Source organism: Salmo salar, chromosome 20 (assembly GCF_965601325.2).
Source record: "Salmo salar chromosome 20, fSalSal1, whole genome shotgun sequence".
NCBI lineage: Eukaryota > Metazoa > Chordata > Actinopteri > Salmoniformes > Salmonidae > Salmo > Salmo salar.
The window spans coordinates 72,805,343-72,825,410 of NC_138310.1; the positions used below are offsets into that span (position 1 = coordinate 72,805,343).

Consider the following 20,068-nt stretch of genomic DNA (forward strand, 5'->3'; position numbering starts at 1 on the left):
CGTAAGCGTTCATTCAAACAGCACTTTTGTGCGTTTGCCAGCAGCTCTTCGCAATGCATTGCGCTGTTTATGACTTCAAGCCTGTCAACTCCCAAGATTAGGCTGGTGTAACCGATGTGAAATGGCTAGCTAGTTAGCCGGGTGCGCGCTAATAGCGTTTCAAACGTCACTCGCTCTGTAGTTTTTCCCCTTGCTCTACATGGGTAACGCTGCTTCGACGGTGGCTGTTGTCGATGTGTTCCTGGTTCGAGCCCAGGTAGGAGCGAGGAGAGGGACGGAAGCTATACTGTTACACTGGCAATACTAAAGTGCCTATAAGAACATCCAATAGTCAAAGGTATATGAAATACAAATTGTATAGAGAGAAATAGTCATATAACTCCTATATAGTGTGGCTCAGTTGGTAGAGCATGGTGTTTGCAACACCAGGGTTGTGGGTTTGACTCCCACGGGGGACCAGTACAGGAAAAAAAATGTATGAATTAAAATGTATGCATTCACTACTGTAAGTCGCTCTGGATAAGAGCGTCTGCTAAATGACTAAAATGTAAAATGAATAATTACAACCTAAAGCTTCTTACCTGGGAATATTGAAGACTCATGTTAAAAGGAACCACCAGCTTTTATATGTTCTCATGTTCTGAGCAAGGCACTTAAACGTTAGCTTTCTTACATGGCACATATTGCACTTTTACTTTCTTCTCCAACACTTTGTTTTTGCATTATTTAAACCAAATTGAACATGTTTCATTATTTATTTGAGGCTAAATAGATTTTATTGATGTATTATATTAAGTTAAAATAAGTGTTCATTCAGTATTGTTGTAATTGTCATTATTACAAATAAATAACAAAAAAAATTGTCCGGCTTTAATCGTTATCGGCTTTTTTGACCCTCCAATAATCGGTATCGGCGTCGAAAAATCATAATCGGTCGACCTCTAACACAGATACCCACACACACACACACTCATACTTTACAGACGCAGACACACACACAAATTACAGACACTACAGGACATTTTCAGTCAAATAAATACTCCCCCACACACACATTCAAGTTATATATTCTTATTCAGTATGCCAAGTCTGTTGTAATTGTGTAGCGATGCCAAAGCAATTAGCTGGGGCAATTATTTTAAACAAACAAACACACCCCCTCATGTACACACACACACACACACTCACACTCAGACGCCTGGCTGTTGTTAGTTACATAACTCACCATGCAGAAACATGTTTTAGGAGTCCCCTGCAGTCTGCACATTAAATACTGTTCTAGAAGACCTCTCTTTCTCCTCTCCTCCATCACATCTTCCCACTTTGTCCTCCCCCTCCTATCTCATTCTAATCTCCTGGCCCCTCTCTCTCCATTTCTCTTCTCTTCCATCATCCCTCTTCTTTTTATTCTCATCTGTCTCTTCTCTGCCTTTCATCCCATCATATCTGTCCTCTCTTCATCATCCCATTCCCTTCTTACTTGCACTCTCATCTCATATTTCTCTCCATCCATCTCTCCCTTGCTGCCCCTTACTTTCCCTGCTCTCTTTCTCTCTCCCCCTCCTTTTCTCTCCACCCTCATCACCCCTTCTCACTCACTCCCTCTCTCTCCCTCTCTCTCTCTCTCTCTCTCTCTCTCTCTCTCTCTCTCTCTCTCCTCTCTCTCTCTCTCTTTCTCTCTCTCTCTCTCTCTCTCTCAAATCAAATTTATTTTTATATATCCCTTCGTACATCAGCTGATATTCTCAAAGTGCTGTACAGAAACCCAGCCTAAAACCCCAAACAGCAAGCAAAGCATGTGAAAGAAGCACGGTGGCTAGGAAAAACTCCCTAGGAAAAACTCCCTAGAAAGGCCAAAAACCTAGGAAGAAACCTAGAGAGGAACCAGGCTATGAGGGGTGGCCAGTCCTCTTCTGGCTGTGCAGGGTGGATATTATAACAGAACATGGTCAAAATGTTAAAATGTTAAAATGTTCATAAATGACCAGCATGGTCAAATAATAATAATCATAGTAGTTGTCGAGGGTGCAACAAGCACGTCCGGTGAACAGGTCAGGGTTCCATAGCCGCAGGCAGAACAGTTGAAACTGGAGCAGCAGCACGGCCAGGTGGACTGGGGACAGCAAGGAGTCATCATACCAGGTAGTCCTGAGGCATGGTCCTAGGGCTCAGGTCCTCCGAGAGAAAGACAGAAAGAGAGAAAGAGAGAATTAGAGAGAGCATATTTAAATACACACAGGACACCGGATAAGACAAGAGAAATACTCCAGATGTAACAGACTGACCCTAGCCCCCCGACACATAAACTACTGCAGCATAAATACTGGAGGCTGAGACAGGAGGGATCAGAAGACACTGTGGCCCCATCCGATGATACCCCCGGACAGGGCCAAACAGGCAGGATATAACCCCACCCACTTTGCCAAAGCACAGCCCCCACACCACTAGAGGGATGTCTCCAACCACCAACTTACCGTCCTAAGACAAGGCCGAGTATAGCCCACAACGATCTCCGCCATGGCACAACCCAAGGGGGGGGGCGCCAACCCAGACAGGAAGACCACGTCAGTGACTCAACCCACTCAAGTGACGCACCCCTCCCATGGACGGCATGGAAGAACACCAGTAGGCCAGTGACTCAGCCTCTGTAAAAGAGTTAGAGGCAGAGAATCCCAGTGGAAAGAGGGGAACCGGCAAGGCAGAGACAGCAAGGGCGGTTCGTTGCTCCAGCCTTTCCGTTCACCTTCACACTCCTGGGCCAGACTATACTTAATCATAGGACCTACTGAAGAGATAAGTCTTCAGTAAAGACTTAAAGGTTGAGACTGAGTCTGCGTCTCTCACATTGGTAGGCAGACCATTCCATAAAAATTGAGCTCTATAGGAGAAAGCCCTACCTCCAGCCGTTTGCTTAGAAATTCTAGGGACAATTAGGAGGCCTGCGTCTTGTGACCGTAGCGTACGTGTAGGTATGTACGGCAGGACCAAATCGGAAAGATAGGTAGGAGCAAGCCCATGTAATGCTTTGTAGGTTAGCAGTAAAACCTTGAAATCAGCCCTTGCCTTAACAGGAAGCCAGTGTAGGGAGGCTAACACTGGAGTAATATGATCAAATTTTTTGGTTCTAGTCAGGATTCTAGCAGCCGTATTTAGCACTAACTGAAGTTTATTTAGTGCTTTATCCGGGTAGCCGGAAAGTAGAGCATTGCAGTAGTCCAGCCTAGAAGTAACAAAAGCATGGATTAATTTTTCTGCGTCATTTTTGGACAGAAAATTTCTGATTTTTGCAATGTTACGTAGATGGAAAAAAGCTGTCCTTGAAACAGTCTTGATATGTTCTTCAAAAGAGAGATCAGGGTCCAGAGTAACGCCGAGGTCCTTCACAGTTTTATTTGAGACGACTGTACAACCATCCAGATTAATTGTCAGATTCAACAGAAGATCTCTTTGTTTCTTGGGACCTAGAACAAGCATCTCTGTTTTGTCCGAGTTTAAAAGTAGAAAGTTTGCAGCCATCCACTTCTTTATGTCTGAAACACAGGCTTCTAGCGAGGGCAATTTTGGGGCTTCACCATGTTTCATTGAAATGTACAGCTGTGTGTCGTCTGCATAGCAGTGAAATTTAACATTATGTTTTCGAATGACATCCCCAAGAGGTAAAATATATAGTGAAAACAATAGTGGTCCTAAAACGGAACCTTGAGGAACACCGAAATTTACAATTGATTTGTCAGAGGACAAACCATTCACAGAGACAAACTGATATCTTTCCGACAGATAAGATCTAAACCAGGCCAGAACTTGTCCATGTAGACCAATTTGGGTTTCCAATCTCTCCAAAAGAATGTGGTGATCGATGGTATCAAAAGCGGCACTAAGATCTAGGAGCACGAGGACAGATGCAGAGCCTCGGTCTGACGTCATTAAAAGGTCATTTACCACCTTCACAAGTGCAGTCTCAGTGCTATGATGGGGTCTAAAACCAGACTGAAGCGTTTCGTATACATTGTTTGTCTTCAGGAAGGCAGTCAGTTGCTGTGCAACAGCTTTTTCAAAAATTTTGGAGAGGAATGGAAGATTCGATATAGGCCGATAGTTTTTTATAATTTCTGGATCAAGATTCGGCTTTTTCAAGAGAGGCTTTATTACTGCCACTTTTAGTGAGCTTGGTACACATCCGGTGGATAGAGAGCCGTTTATTATGTTCAACATAGGAGGGCCAAGCACAGGAAGCAGCTCTTTCAGTAGTTTAGTTGGAATAGGGTCCAGTATGCAGCTTGAGGGTTTGGAGGCCATGATTATTTTCATCATTGCGTCAAGAGATATAGTACTAAAACACTTTAGTATCTCCCTTGATCCTAGGTCCTGGCAGAGTTGTGCAGACTCAGGACAATGGAGCTTTGGAGGAATACCCAGATTTAAAGAGGAGTCTGTAATTTGCTTTCTAATGATCATGATCTTTTCCTCAAAGAAGTTCATAAATTTATTACTGCTGAAGTGAAAGCCATCCTCCATTTGCGAAGGCTGCTTTTTAGTTAGCTTTGCGACAGTATCAAAAAGAAATTTCGGATTGTTCTTATTTTCCTCAATTAAGTTGGAAAAATAGGATGATCGAGCAGCAGTAAGGGCTCTTCGATACTGCACGGTACTGTCTTTCCAAGCTAGTCGGAAGACTTCCAGTTTGGTGTGGCGCCATTTCCGTTCCAATTTTCTGGAAGCTTGCTTCAGAGCTCGTGTATTTTCTGTATACCAGGGAGCTAGTTTCTTATGACAGATGTTTTTAGTTTTTAGGGGTGCAACTGCATCTAGGGTATTGCGCAAGGTTAAATTGAGTTCCTCGGTTAGGTGGTTAACTGATTTTTGTCATCTGACGTCCTTGGGTAGGCAGAGGCAGTCTGGAAGGGCATCAAGGAATCTTTGGGTTGTCTGAGAATTTATAGCACGACTTTTAATGCTCCTTGGTTGGGGTCTGAGCAGATTATTTGTTGCAATTGCAAACGTAATAAAATGGTGGTCCGATAGTCCAGGATTATGAGGAAAAACATTTAGATCCACAACATTTATTCCATGGGACAAAACTAGGTCCAGAGTATGACTGTGGCAGTGAGTAGGTCCAGAGACATGTTGGACAAAACCCACTGAGTCGATGATGGCTCCGAAAGCCTTTTGGAGTGGGTCTGTGGACTTTTCCATGTGAATGTTAAAGTCACCAAAAATTAGAATATTATCTGCTATGACTACAAGATCCGATAGGAATTCAGGGAACTCAGTGAGGAACACTGCATATGGCCCAGGAGGCCTATAAACAGTAGCTATAAAAAGTGAGTGAGTAGGCTGCATAGATTTCATGACTAGAAGCTCAAAAGACGAAAACGTCATTGTTGGGTTTTTTTTTGTAAATTGAAATTTGCTATCGTAAATGTTAGCAACACCTCCGCCTTTGCCGGATGCACGGGGGGTATGGTCACTAATGTAACCTGGGGGTGAGGCCTCATTTAACACAGTAAATTCATCAGGCTTAAGCCATGTTTCAGTCAGGCCAATCACATCAAGATTATTATCAGTGATTAGTTCATTGACTATAACTGCCTTGGAAGTGAGGGATCTAACATTAAGTAACCCAATTTTGAGATGTGAGGTATCACAATCTCTTTCAATAATGGCAGGAATGGAGGAGGTCTTTATACTAGTGAGATTGCTAAAGCGAACACCGCCATTTTTAATTTTGCCCAACCTAGATCGAGGCACAGACACAGTCTCAATGGGGAAAGCTGAGCTGACTACACTGACTGTGCTAGTGGCAGACTCCACTAAGCTGGCAGGCTGGCTAACAGCCTGCTGCCTGGCCTGCACCCTATTTCATTGTGGAGCTAGAGGAGTTAGAGCCCTGTCTATGTTCGTAGATAAGATGAGAGCACCCCTCCAGCTAGGATGGAGTCCGTCACTCCTCAACAGACCAGGCTTGGTCCTGTTTGTGGGTGAGTCCCAGAAAGAGGGCCAATTATCTACAAATTCTATCTTTTGGGAGGGGCAGAAAACAGTTTTCAACCAGCGATTGAGTTGTGAGACTCTGCTGTAGAGCTCATCACTCCCCCTAACTGGGAGGGGGCCAGAGACAATTAATCGATGCCGACACATCTTTCTAGCTGATTTACACGCTGAAGCTATGTTGCGCTTGGTGACCTCTGACTGTTTCATCCTAACATCGTTGGTGCCGACGTGGATAACAATATCTCTATACTCTCTACACTCGCCAGTTTTAGCTTTAGCCAGCACCGTCTTTAGATTAGCCTTAACGTCGGTAGCCCTGCCCCCTGGTAAACAGTGTATGATCGCTGGATGATTAGTTTTAAGTCTAATACTGCGGGTAATGGAGTCGCCAATGACTAGGGTTTTCAATTTGTCAGAGCTAATGGTGGGAGCCGTCGGCGTCTCAGACCCCACAACGGGAGGAGTAGAGACCAGAGAAGTCTCGGCCTCCGACTCCGACTCGCTTAATGGGGAGAACCGGTTGAAAGTTTCTGTCGGCTGAATAAGCGACACCGGTTGAGCATTCCTACAGCGTTTCCCTCCAGAAGCCATGAGAAAAATGTCCGGCTGCGGGGACCGTGCGAGGGGGTTTATACTAACGTTACTATCTGTACTTACTGGTGGCACAGACGCTGTTTCATCCTTTCCTACACTGAAATTACCCTTGCCTAACGATCGCGTCTGAAGCTGGGCTTGCAGCACAGCTATCCTTGCCGTAAGGCGATCGTTCTCCTGTATATTATAAGTACAACGACTGCAATTAGAAGGCATCATGTTAATGTTACTTAGCTTCGGCTGTTTGAAGTCCTGACGAACCATGTCCAGATAAAACCTCCGGGGTGAAAAAGTTGAATGAAAAAAGTTGAGTGAGGGAAAAAGTAAAAATATACGGTAATGAAAAAGTAAAAAACCGTAAGGTATCAAAGTAAGATCGGCAACAAAAACGCACAGCAGCGTAAACAGGTCTGCAAGTTGTGACCGGAAACAGGAAACAAGTTTGGACTCTGAGTTTGAAGAAAAAAAATCTCTCTCTCTCTCTCTCCTCCAACCCTCAGAGTCGATGATCCTGCTGGGTTCTATTGAGCGTGCCCAGCTCCAAGCCCTCCTGTCCCTACAGCTGGGCCGGCCACGGAGGCTGGAGTACCTGAGAGACCGGGCTACTGCTGAGAAGAAGCGCCTGTCGATGGTCTCCCATCCGGGCAGTGAGGACGGCTCCCAGAGGGTTAACCAGGAGGTCCGGTTCCAGGTAAGTACAGTCTTGACAACCCACACCGAGCTATACGTTACACTCTTTGAGGTCAATCATGTCTGGAGTCCCCAGTACCACACCAAGCTAACAGTACACACTATGAGGTCAATCATGTCTGGAGTCCCCAGTACCACACCAAGCTAACAGTACACACTATGAGGTCAATCATGTCTGGAGTCCCCAGTACCACACCAAGCTAACAGTACACACTACGAGGTCAATCATGTCTGGAGTCCCCAGTACCACACCAAGCTAACAGTACACACTATGAGGTCAATCATGTCTGGAGTCCCCAGTACCACACCAAGCTAACAGTACACACTATGAGGTCAATCACATCTGTAGTCCCCAGTACCACACTAAGCTAAGAGTACACACTATGAGGTCAATCATGTCTGGAGTCCCCAGTACCACACTAAGCTAACAGTACACACTACGAGGTCAATCATGTCTGGAGTCCCCAGTACCACACTAAGCTAACAGTACACACTATGAGGTCAATCATGTCTGGAGTCCCCAGTACCACACCAAGCTAACAGTACACACTATGAGGTCAATCATGTCTGGAGTCCCCAGTACCACACCAAGCTAACAGTACACATAACGCTGTATAAGTTTGGATTTTCACCCAAAACGTCTTGAAGACTGGATCAGTGGAGGAGGATAGGATACCAGGTCAGCACATAGACACAGGAGAATCAGAACTATAGCGAATACAGTGGTAGCTGGTTCCATCTGCTTCACTGGCTCCATTTGACAACCAATATGAGAGAAAAAATAAAATGATATAAAATCGTTCTAGTCCCATGGTTGATATGTGAGAGAAAAAGTTTTAACAAGCTTTTATTGTCCCATCAATAATAGACAGAGTGAGCAAGAGGGAGTGAAAGAAGGAGAGAGAGACCGACAGAGAGAGAAACAGAAGGCGAAAGAGTGGGCTCCTGAGTGGCTCAGTGGTCTAAGGCACTGCAAGAAGCATGACTAGTCCCTGGTTCAAATCCAGGCTTTATCATAGGGCGGTGCACAATTGGCCCAGTGTCATCTGGGTTTGGCTGGGGTAGGATGTCATTGTAGAACGCCGCAGCCCGTCTGGTGTTCAACCTTCCCAAGTTCTCTCACGTCACCCTGCTCCTCTGCTCTCTCCACTGGCTTCCAGTCGAAGCTCGCATCCGCTACAAGACCATGGTGCTTGCCTATGGAGCTGTGAGGGGAACGGCACCTCCGTACCTTCAGGCTCTGATCAGGCCCTACACCCAAACAAGGGCACTGCGTTCATCCACCTCTGGCCTGCTGGCCCCCCTACCTCTGAGGAAGCACAGTTCCCGCTCAGCCCAGTCAAAACTGTTTGCTGCTCTGGCACCCCAATGGTGGAACAAGCTCCCTCACGACGCCAGGACAGCGGAGTCAATCACCACCTTCCGGAGACACCTGAAACCCCACCTCTTTAAGGAATACCTGGGATAGGATAAAGTCATCCTTCTAACCCCCCCCCCCCCCCCCCTTAAAAGATTTAGATGCACTATTGTAAAGTGGTTGTTCCACTGGATATCATAAGGTGAATGCACCAATTTGTAAGTCGCTCTGGATAAGAGCGTCTGCTAAATGACTTAAATGTAAATGTAAATGTAATTGTAAATAAGAATTTGTTCTTAAATGACTTGCCTTACAAAATTAAGAGAGAGTGATGGAGAATTAGAGAGAAACAAATGCTATTTGGCCCTAAATAGAGAGTACCCAGTAGCAGAACACTGTGACTGACCCAAACTTAAGAAAAGCTTTGACTATGTACAGACTCAGTGAGCATAGCCTTGCTATTGAGAAAGGCAGACCTGGCTGTCAAGAGAAGACAGGCTATGTGCACACTGCCCACAAAATTAGGTGGAAACCTCCTGCCAAATGTATGACCATATTAGAGATACATATTTCCCTCAGATTACACGGATCCACATTTGAAAACAAACCCAATTTTGATAAACTCCCATGTCTACTGGGTGAAATACCACGGTGTGCCATCACAGCAGCAAGATTTGTGACCTATTGCCACAACACAGTATGTAGACATTTGAAATGTCTTTATTCTTTTGGAACTTCTGTGAGTAAAATGTTTACTGTCCAATTTTATTGTTTATTTCACTTTTATTTATTATCTACTTCACTTGCTTTGGCAATGTTAAAATATTTTTCCCATGCCAATAAAGCCCTTGAATTGAATTGAATTGAACAGAGAGAGAGGGACCAATGGAGAGAGACAGTGACAAAGGAGAGAGAGAGGGACCGCATGCTCATGCGGTTGTGCTTGTGTGTGTGCGTGCATGGGGTTGTGCTTGTGTGTGTGTGTGTGTGTGTGTGTGTGTGTGTGTGTGTGTGTGTGTGTGTGTGTGTGTGTGTGTGTGTGTGTGTGTGTGTGTGTGTGAGCACTGGCAGACACAGCTGAAATTGGGGTTTTGTGGCTGCCAATGTCTAGCTTTATTCTGAGGACTAGCACTGCTGTATTCAGAATACTGATCTGGTTCCTCCTCCCTGCACCACTCCTGCACCCCGCCCCAGGCTAGTGGAGTGATACTCAGCCATTCACAGCAGGCCGGTGGGGGGGAAGAGAAGGAGAGGAAGGGAGGGGGTGGCGGGGAAGAGGGGAAACAAGCGTTTATTTCAGCTTTTCCCTCCAGGACTTCCCTCCAGGACTTCCCCCCAGGACTTCCCCCAGGACGCCAGGGTTTGGATATCCAACTATTCATCACACTCATTTAGCTCTCTCAGCGCTCTCTGTTTCTCTCTCTGTTTCTCTCTCTGTTTCTCTCTCTGTTTCTCTCTCTGTCTAAAAACAAAAACATTAAATAAAATAATTATACGTTTTAATTTTCTAAAGTTGGTGTGAGAGAGGTGGAAAAAGTATTGTTATCGATCAATAGTGACAAATGATAACTTAGATGGAAAGCTACTGAGGATGGTAGCTGACTCTATAGCCACTCCTATCTGTCATATTTTTAATCTGAGCCTAGAGGAAAGTCTTTGTCCTCAGGCCTGGAGGGAAGCCAAAGTCATTCCACTACCCAACAGTGGTAAAGTGGCCTTTACTGGTTCTAACAGCAGACCTATCAGCTTGCTGCCAGCTCTTGGCAAACTGTTGGATTTTTCTTTTGACCAAATACAATGCTATTTTTCTGTAAACAAATTAACATTAGACTTTCAGCATGCTTATAGAGAAGGGCACTCAACATGTACTGCACTAACACAAATGACTGATGATTGGTTGAAAGAAAGTGATAAGAAGATTGTGGCATCTGTACTGTTAGATTTCAGTGCAGCCTTTGATATTATTGACCATAACCTGTTGTTGAAAAAACGTATGTGTTATGACTTTTCAACCTCTGCCATATTGTGGATTCAGAGCTATCTATCTAATAGAACTCAGAGGGTTTTTCTTTAATGGAAGCTTCTGTAATGTCAAACATGTAAAGTGTGGTGTACCGCAGGGCAGCTCTCTAGACCCTCTACTCTTTTCTATTTTACCAATAACCTGCCACTGGCATTAAACAAAGCATGTGTGTCCATGTATGCTGATGATTCAACCCTGTAAGCGTCAGCAACCGCAGCTAATGAAGTTACTGAAACCCTTAACAAACAGTAGCAGTCAGTTTTGGAATGGGTGGCCAGTAATAAACTGGTCCTGAACATCTCTAAAACTAAGAGCATTATATTTGGTACAAATCATTTCCTAAGTTCTAGCTGAATCTGGTAATGAATTGTGCGGCTGTTGAGCAAGTTGAGGAGACTAAATTACTTGGTGTTACCTTAGATTGTAAACTGTCATGGTCAAAACATTGATTCAATGGTTGTAAAGATGGGGAGAGGTCTGTCCATGATAACGAGATGCCCAGCTTTTTTGACACGACATTCCACAAAGCAAGTCCTACAGGCTCTAGTTTTATCTTATCTTGATTTTTGTCCAGTCACATGGTCAAGTGCTGCTAAGAAATACTTAGTAAAGCTACAGCTTGCCCAGAACAGAGCAGCATGTTGTGCTCTTTATTGTAATCCCAGCGCTAATATTAATACTATGCATGCCAGTCTCTCCTGGCTAAGCTTTTAGGAAAGACTGACTGTATCACTTCTTATTTTTATGAAAAAGATGAAGGTGTTGGAAATTCCAAATTGTTTGCATAGTCAACTGTCATACACATTTACCACAGCAATTATGCCACCAGGGGTCTTTTCACAGTCCCCAGGTCCAGAACAAATTCAAGGAAACGTACAGTATTTGTCACGTCCTGACCAGTTAAGGGGTTATTTGTTATTGTAGTTTGGTCAGGACGTGGAAGGGAGTGTTTGTTTTATGTGTTTCAGGGTTTTTTGGTTTATGTTCTATGTTAGTATATTTCTATGTTCGTTCTAGTTTTTCTATTTCTATGTTTAGTTTATTGGGTTGACCTTCAATTGGAGGCAGCTGTTCCTCGTTGCCTCTAATTGAAGGTCCTATTTAGTAGGGGTGTTTTTCGATGGGTTTTTGTGGGTAGTTGTTCCTGGTATAGTGTTGTGCCTTACAGGACTGTTAGCGTCTTCGTCATTGTTTGTTATTTCGTTTTTCTGTGTTCACGTTTTCTTCTCAATAAATAAGATGAGTTTACACATTCCCGCTGCGCCTTGGTCCCATCAGTACGACGAACGTGACAGAACTACCCACCACCAACGGACCAAGCAGCGGAGGAAGGAGCAGCAGAGGGATTTGGAGTCATGGACATGGGAGGAAATTTTGGACGGGGCAGGACCTTGGCACCAGGCTGGGGAGTACCGGCGACCTAAGGAGGAGCTGGAGGCAGCCAAGGCGGAGCGGCGTCATTGCGAGGCATTATACGCACAGATTGGCAAGTGTGAGAGGCAGCCCCAAGAAATGTTTTGGGGGGAGTGGCTAGGTCAGGTAATAGACCTAAGCCAACTCCCCGTGCTTATTATGGGGAGAAGCGGATCATGAGAGTGCCGGTCTATGCGGAAGTGCGCATGATCTCGCCCATGCCCAGTTCGCCCTGTGCCAGCACTCCGCTCGTGCAGGGCTACTGTTACCACCCAGCCAGGACGGGTTGTGCAGGCTGTGCGCTCCAGACCTCCAGTGCTTGTTCATGGCCCGGTGTATCCAGTTCCTGCTCCTCGCACTAGCCTTGAGGTGCATGTCTCCAGTCTGGTGCCTCCAAAGCCAGCACCACGCACCAGGCCTCCAGTGCGTCAGCCCAGTCCAGTACGTCCTGTTCCCGCTCCTCGCACTAGCCTTGGGGTGCATGTCTCCAGTCTGGTACCTCCAGTACCAGCCCCACGCACCAGACCTCTAGTGCATCAGCCCAGTCCAGCTCGTCCTGCTCCTGCTCCTCACACTAGCCCTGGGGTGCGTGTAAATAGTCTGGCGCCTCCAGAGCCAGCCCCACGCATCAGGCCTTCAGTGCACAGTCCCCGTCCAGAGCTTCCAACGACAGTACCCCGTCTAGAGCTTCCGACGACAGTTCCCCGTCCAGAGCTTCCGACGACAGTTCCCCATACCAGAGCTTCAGGGAACAGTTCCCCGTCCAGAGCTTCCGGCGACAGTTCCCCGTCCAGAGCTTCCGGCGACTGTGCCCCGTCTAGAGCTTCCGACAACAGTTCCCCGTCCAGAGCTTCAGGCGACAGTTCCCCATCCAGAGCTTCCGGCGACAGTTCCCCATCCAGAGCTTCAGGCGACAGTTCCCCGTCCAGAGCTTCAGGCGACAGTTCTCCGTCCAGAGCTTCCGGCGACTGTGCCCCGTCTAGAGCTTCCGGCGACAGTTCCCCGTCCAGAGCTTCCGGCGACTGTGCCCCGTCCAGAGCTTCCGGCGACAGTTCCCCATCTAGTGCTTCCAGCGATGTCCTACAGTCCGGAGCCTGCAGAGACTGTCCTACAGTCCGGAGCCTGCAGAGACTGTCCTACAGTCCGGAGCCTGCAGAGACTGTCCTACAGTCCGGAGCCTGCAGAGACGGCCCACAGTCCGGAGCCTGCAGAGACGGCCCACAGTCCGGAGCCTGCAGAGACGGCCCACAGTCCGGAGCCTGCAGAGACGGCCCACAGTCCGGAGCCTGCAGAGACGGCCCACAGTCCGGAGCCTGCAGAGAAGGCCCACAGTCCGGAGCCTGCAGGGACGGCCTACAGTCCGGAGCCTGCAGAGACTGCCTACAGTCCGGAACCGGCGCAGCCAGAGTCGCCCTACAGTCCGGAACCGGCGCAGCCAGAGTCGCCCTACAGAGCCATGATTGCATGGAACTCTCTTCCATCTCATATAGTGCAAGTGAAAAGCAAACCTGGTTTCAAAAAACGAATAAAGCAACAGACCTCATGGCACAACGCCTCTTCCCCATGTGACCTACTTGTTGTGTGTATGTACTGGACTAACTGATAGATGCACACACACTACATGTTACTGTTTTTAAATGTATGTAAATTGTAAAGTCTTTTGTCTGTAATGTATTTTTCGTTATGTGTCAGACCCCAGTAAGACTAGCTGTCGCTTTTGGCGCCGGCTAATGGGGATCGTAATAAAATAAAAAATGATCTAATAAATCTCTATCCTCATCACCACTTTCTCCTACATCTTTTCAGCCCTGGTGTTTCCTCCTATCTATTGACTATTCTTCTCACTTTTTCATTCTGTCTCCTTCTTTAGCTCTTTCCATATTCTCACAATCTCATCTCATTCTCTCCCTCTTGCTTTTTCTATTCCTCCCTCCATCAGGCTGTGTGTGTGGGGGGGTTGTAATAGAGGTGGTGAGACAAGATAGAGAGCAACCCATTGGATTGATGAGTCAGGAGGAAAGTGAAAGACAATCAAATACAAATTAGATATAAAGAGGGCTGGGGAAAGGCATGGGTGGAGAGAGGAGGAGGAGGAAGAGAGGGGGTGTGTGGGGGGGGTGAAGCGCGTGTTGATGTCCAGAACAGCATGTGAGAATGTTGGCTAGGGAGTTTGCCTATAACTATACCTTGTTATTGGATCATTCTTACTTAGAACAGAGTGGAAAGAAACTCGCACTGTGGGACCATTTCCCCCAAACTAAACTACAGTGATGTGTGTGGAATGTGAAGAGGGGATGTAGGTACAACATGTACTGTACTATTGATTAAATATATTCAGAGTGTATAGTAATGTGTGTGTGTGTGTGTGTGTGTGTGTGTGTGTGTGTGTGTGTGTGTGTGTGTGTGTGTGTGTGTGTGTGTGTGTGTGTGTGTGTGTGTGTGTGTGTGTAGATCTCGACAGAGGAGTCTACCTTCAGTCCCACCCCTACCCCCTCTATGAAGCCACTGAAGCCGGCCCTGAAGAGACCCTCTGTGGTGGACCGCCCCACTGGGATACCCATACCCACAAGTAAGCGCACACACACACACCCTTAACCCCCTAGAGTTGATTGATGCATCGGTGCGTCAATCTAAGTAACATAATAACATAGTAACATAGTAACATCAAAATGTGTCAGTTTAAGCCGCATCTACGGTGAAAGGTGGCAGAGCTAGAGCAGTGAAATTCGGTCTTCTCATGAAAACATCTATAGCGTCTGAACAGTTTCACCTACAAACTATTATGACCACTCTATGGAAAGGGTAGACTCTCACGAACATGAGGGTGGTATCCGCTCTACGACCCCCACAAGTGTCAGGGGACTCGTCTGAATTCGTTACAGTTGATGTGCCAACTTCTGTTTGTAGCATGCAAACTGTTTGGGCTACAAACAAATGTGGAGAGGGGAGATTCTCACGAACATGATGTTCGTGTTCTCCGTTTAGCTCTACGACCCCCACAAGTGTCACGGGACTCGTCTGAAGGTAACCGATACCGGTTGTAAAAAAATGATGGAAAGATTGAGGTAGTTTTGTGCCTACCCAAAAAAGGGGTTAAATATGTGTAAAAAAAAATAAAAAATAAAAATATATATATATATATATATATATATATATATATATATATATATTCAAAAGTTTGGACACACCTACTCGTTCGAGGGTTTTTCTTTATTTTTACTATTTTCTACATTGTAGAATAATAGTGAAGACATCAAAACTATGAAATAACACATATGGGATCATGTAGTAACCAAAAAAGTGTTAAACCAATCAAAATATATTTTATTTTTGAGATTCTTCAAAGTTGCCAACCTTTGCCTTGATGACAACTTAACAAGCCATTTGTGTGTTTCTCTGAGGTATAGTAGTAAAGGCCAAATTCAGTATTTGATCAAATATTTTTATTTTATACCTAAAGGGGTCCTAAAATTCAAGATCAAATTGCTAGCTAAATGATCCATTGTATGACCACCCCCACCCCCTCCGTCCCCCCCCCCCCAATGACTTTTAAGAATTAAACAACTAAGTACTTTTTGATTTACTTTCAGCTGCTTCAATGGTCTCTCGCCCCTCTCTCTCTCTCTCTCTCTCTCTCTCTCTCTCTCTCTCTCTCTCTCTCTCTCTCTCTCTCTCTCTCTCAGGTCCACAGGACCACTCTAGCAGCACCTTAAAGAATCTCTTCTGTGTCAACCCTGAGACAGAAGGCCTGGAGGTGAGACACCTGTTTTAAAACACACACTTACACTCTTTCTATTCTCTCCTCCAAGCTCAGAATCTCCCAACTCTCTCCTACACATAACCCCTTCCTGCCCTGTCTTACTCTCCACTCTCTCTGAGTAACACCTCCACACCGCCACTTGGGTTGGGAGACTCAAGTGTCTGTTTCTGAGAGTGGTGGGGTGAGCGTTTGCCCAGCGTTGCGGAGGCGTTGTGTTAATGTTGTTCTTGTCTTTGGCCACTGGAAGAACAAGAATGTCAACATCAACATAGAGGGCACTGCGACTCCTGAGTTTAGGAGGCCACCCAAGCGTGTCAGGATATCCGTCGTGGTAAGAATGCCGGGAATGCCTGCGGAAACTGCCCAGCAACTGGACATCCATCAAATCAACCAATCGCCATCCACTGCAGGGCTAATCCATGCCGATGGACTGTGATCTGTGCCATCGAGCCAAATGTGTTGAACGTCCTCCTCCCTGTCTGTGAACCATTACTGACCTCTGACCCCTAGTCCTCTTCTTCTGATTGGCTGTTAGAATGCCTACTGAATGCAAACTGTCAGAATGCAAACTGATTGGTCAAGAGGTCAGTAGGGGTCATGGAGAACTCGACCGCCCCTATAGCTATGACACCCTAAACCCCAAAAGACTACAAACCGTGTTTGTGGTCCAAACGTGGTCTTTCCTCAGTAAGGGTGGTGTGGTTAAGTTGTGGTTAACTTAAGGGATGTGGCGGTTCAACCAAAGCATGCTGCTACGCTGTCCATCATCAGCCATGTCATTAGAGGCGTCCAATCAGTGACCTTCTACTGGTTTGTGGGTGGGGCCTGTAGCACTACAGTCCACCCCTCCACAGAACCAAACCCCTCCCACATGTTCATCTGCTGTAGTTGTTCATACCATTTGTCATGAGGACACAAGTTATACTAGGGATAGAGGGAGGGGGGAGAGGTTTGGATTGGGATGGGAGTGTGGTGGGGTGGGGGAGGTTTGGATTGGGATGGGAGCGTGGTGGGGTGGGGAGAGGTTTGGATTGGGATGGGAGCGTGGTGGGGTGGGGTGAGGGGAGGTTTGGATTGGGATGGGAGCGTGGTGGGGTGGGGTGGGGAGAGGTTTGGATTGGGATGGGAGCGTGGTGGCGTGGGGTGGGGAGAGGTTTGGATTGGGATGGGAGCGTGGTGGGGTGGGGAGAGGTTTGGATTGGGATGGGAGCGTGGTGGGGTGGGGAGAGGTTTGGATTGGGATGGGGGTGGGGTGAGGGGAGGTTTGGATTGGGATGGGAGCGTGGTGGGGTGGGGTGAGGGGAGGTTTGGATTGGGATGGGAGCGGGGTGGGGTGGGGTGGGGAGAGGTTTGGATTGGGATGGGAGCGGAATGGGGTGGGGTGAGGGGAGGTTTGGATTGGGATGGGAGCGTGGTGGGGTGGGGGGAGGTTTGGATTGGGATGGGAGCGTGGTGGGGTGGGGTGGGGAGAGGTTTGGATTGGGATGGGAGCGTGGTGGGGTGGGGTGGGGTGGGGGGAGGTTTGGATTGGAATGGGAGCGTGGTGGGGTGGGGAGAGGTTTGGATTGGGATGGGAGCGTGGTGGGGTGGGGTGGGGGGAGGTTTGGATTGGGATGGGATGGGAGCGTGGTGGGGTGGGGTGGGGTGGGGGGAGGTTTGGATTGGAATGGGAGCGTGGTGGGGTGGGGAGAGGTTTGGATTGGGATGGGAGCGTGGTGGGGTGGGGTGAGGGGAGGTGGTATTTCATGACATGCGTGTGGTCCTGTGTTGCTTAGTTGGTAGAACATGGTGCTTCCACCGCCAGGGTTGAGGGTTCGATTCCCGGGGACACCCATACGTAAAATGTATGCACGCATTACTAAGTCGATTTGGATAAAAGCGTCTGCTAAATGGCATATATTATTAACAGAAATCAGAGATGTATCCTGTTGGTAAGACGAGCAGTTCTAGTCCTCCTGTTCAATGACCAAGCAATTACAAATACAACCACCAAGGAAACCATAAACCAAAATACACTGTCCAATTACCAACGCTGCTACGCTTTAACAGTGATGCATGTCCATCAATGAAACAACTGCCCAATTCTGAATTAAGAATGATGATTGCAACATTTAAAACATGATAAAATGTTGCATGTACCCCTCTGACAAAATATAAAATGCTAATTATTGTTTTATTCATAAATAGTCAAGAGAACAGTAATCTGGAAATGAAATAGTGAAAGGTTTTAATGTCATTAAACATTGATAGCCTAAACCTAATGGTACAATATTGATGCCCTGAATATTTTGGTGATGTAGAGACATTAGTAATTATAAAGCTTTGATGAGCTAATTAGGCACAACTACCCTCTAGGTGTGTATGTATGTGTGTGTTTATGCTAGGGTGTTTGTTAGTGTTCATTATAGTTATTAGTATTCAGAGGGAGTGTGTGGTTACTCAGAATCCATTTGGCCACAGAGGCCCTAAACATAAATATGAACAAACAAATGTATTCAAATATTTACCCAAGACTTCCGACTACACTACCGTACACCCTCGCATCTTAAAGAAATGAAGTTATTACTTCTCTTTCTCCCCCTGAGCTGTAGTTCACAGCCCCCTTCTCTCTCCAAATTACTCTAATTTCCCCTCTTTTTATCTACCCCTCTGCGTCACTATTTCTCTCTTTCTTACACTCCCCTTTTCATCCCTTCCCTTCCTGATCCTCCTTTTTTCCCACCTCCTCCTCCTTCCTCCTCCGGTCTACCTTCTTTCCTGCCTTCCCTCTCTGTATCCAGTGTGAAATATTGATGCAGGGTAAATTACTTGAGTATTCCATCCCAGAGAAATGATCCTGGCCTTTCAGAGCTCAGTGTTTTCTCATTCTTTCTCTCTTTCCTCTTGACGAGAGTAGACCAGACAACACGTCACTGAGCGGTTTCATGCCTTATTAATGGACGTTGTGTTTGTCCAGATTTATTCTCCGCCTTTAGAATCACACTGGGAATGGCATTGTCAGCCAGTGTGTGTGTGTGTGTGTGTGTGTGTGTGTGTGTGTGTTTGTTATATTCTGGGCTGGCCCTGAATTGAAGCCTGTTGAGTAGATTGATGTGTGGATCGCAGTGGACCAACACTGGGGTCAAGACACTAAGAGAAGGAGCAGAGGACTTTGATTAGATTAAGAGACAGACACACACAGATGCAGAAATAGAAATCAATAGAGAGATCAAGATGAAGGAAGAGCGATGTCACCTGTTAAATCCACTTCAATCAGTGTAGATGAAGGGGAGGAGACAATTGAGATTTTGAAGTCTTGAGACAATTGAGACATATGTGTGCTATTCAGATAGTGAAGTCAAAAGATTGAAGTGCCTTTGAACGGGGTATGGTAGTAGGTGCCTGAGGCACCGGTTTGAATGTGTCAAGAACTGCAACGCTGCTGGGTTTTTCACGCTCAACAGTTTCCCATGTGTATCAAGAATGGTCCACCACCCAAAGGACATCCAGTGAACTTGACACAACTGTGGGAAGCATTGGAGTCCACATGGACCAGCAACATGGGCCAGCATCACCTGCTCTGTCTCTCTCCCAAAAACACTCACTTCCAACACATTCAGGTGGTAGCTGTTCTATATCAAACAACTACATCTCTGTATTATACTGATTCTTCTACACACACACACACACACACACACACACACACACACACACACACACACACACACACACACACACACACACACACACACACACACACACACACACACCTCTTTCATCTGTGCAGTGTCCTGGTTTTGGAGAGGTGTACAGGCTTAAAAGTAGCACTTTTATTTGAATGTACCATATGTATCTACTTAGAAAGTAATGGTAGTAACCAATGTGTTGAATTCTGCTAAATGCGTACCAGAAAAGTACCCATTGACCTCATGAGAGTAAGTAGCAGGTAAAAAAACTGGTGGAAACAGGACTGTAAAATGCAGTGCTAGCGGACTGTCAGTCCATGTTGGTGTCAGTGGTGATGGTGTTGTCAACTCCAGACACATCTGGCTTCTGGTTGCATAATTCTACAGTAGGGAGGTCACCTTGACCAGCTGGGCCCCACAGCAACTGTTGCCAGGGTTACAGGTAGGTCAGCCACTGCAGGCGGGTGAATAAATGAGCTCAGGGCTCCCATCACCCCCTAGGGCCTGAGGCTGGGAGAGGGGTCAGGTGTGGAGGTAGATGGAGAGAAATTAATAAACACACACACACTTTTACA

At 46.4% G+C, this 20,068-nt stretch overlaps 1 protein-coding gene across 3 annotated transcripts in view; it reads left to right on the forward strand.

The window, feature by feature from the left end:
- The window catches only part of LOC106581302 (chloride channel protein 2), a 265,810-nt gene that overhangs the window by 229,848 nt on the left and 15,894 nt on the right, over positions 1–20,068 (forward strand). For 2 of the 3 annotated variants that reach the window (XM_045703912.2, XM_082966717.1), the window contains exons 17-20: positions 7,086–7,276; positions 14,520–14,637; positions 15,752–15,822; positions 16,076–16,159. In XM_045703912.2, the coding sequence (XP_045559868.1) occupies positions 7,086–7,276; positions 14,520–14,637; positions 15,752–15,822; positions 16,076–16,159 (464 nt within the window). The remainder of the gene's footprint in view (positions 1–7,085; positions 7,277–14,519; positions 14,638–15,751; positions 15,823–16,075; positions 16,160–20,068) is intronic. The other variant, XM_082966718.1, reaches the window with a different exon arrangement.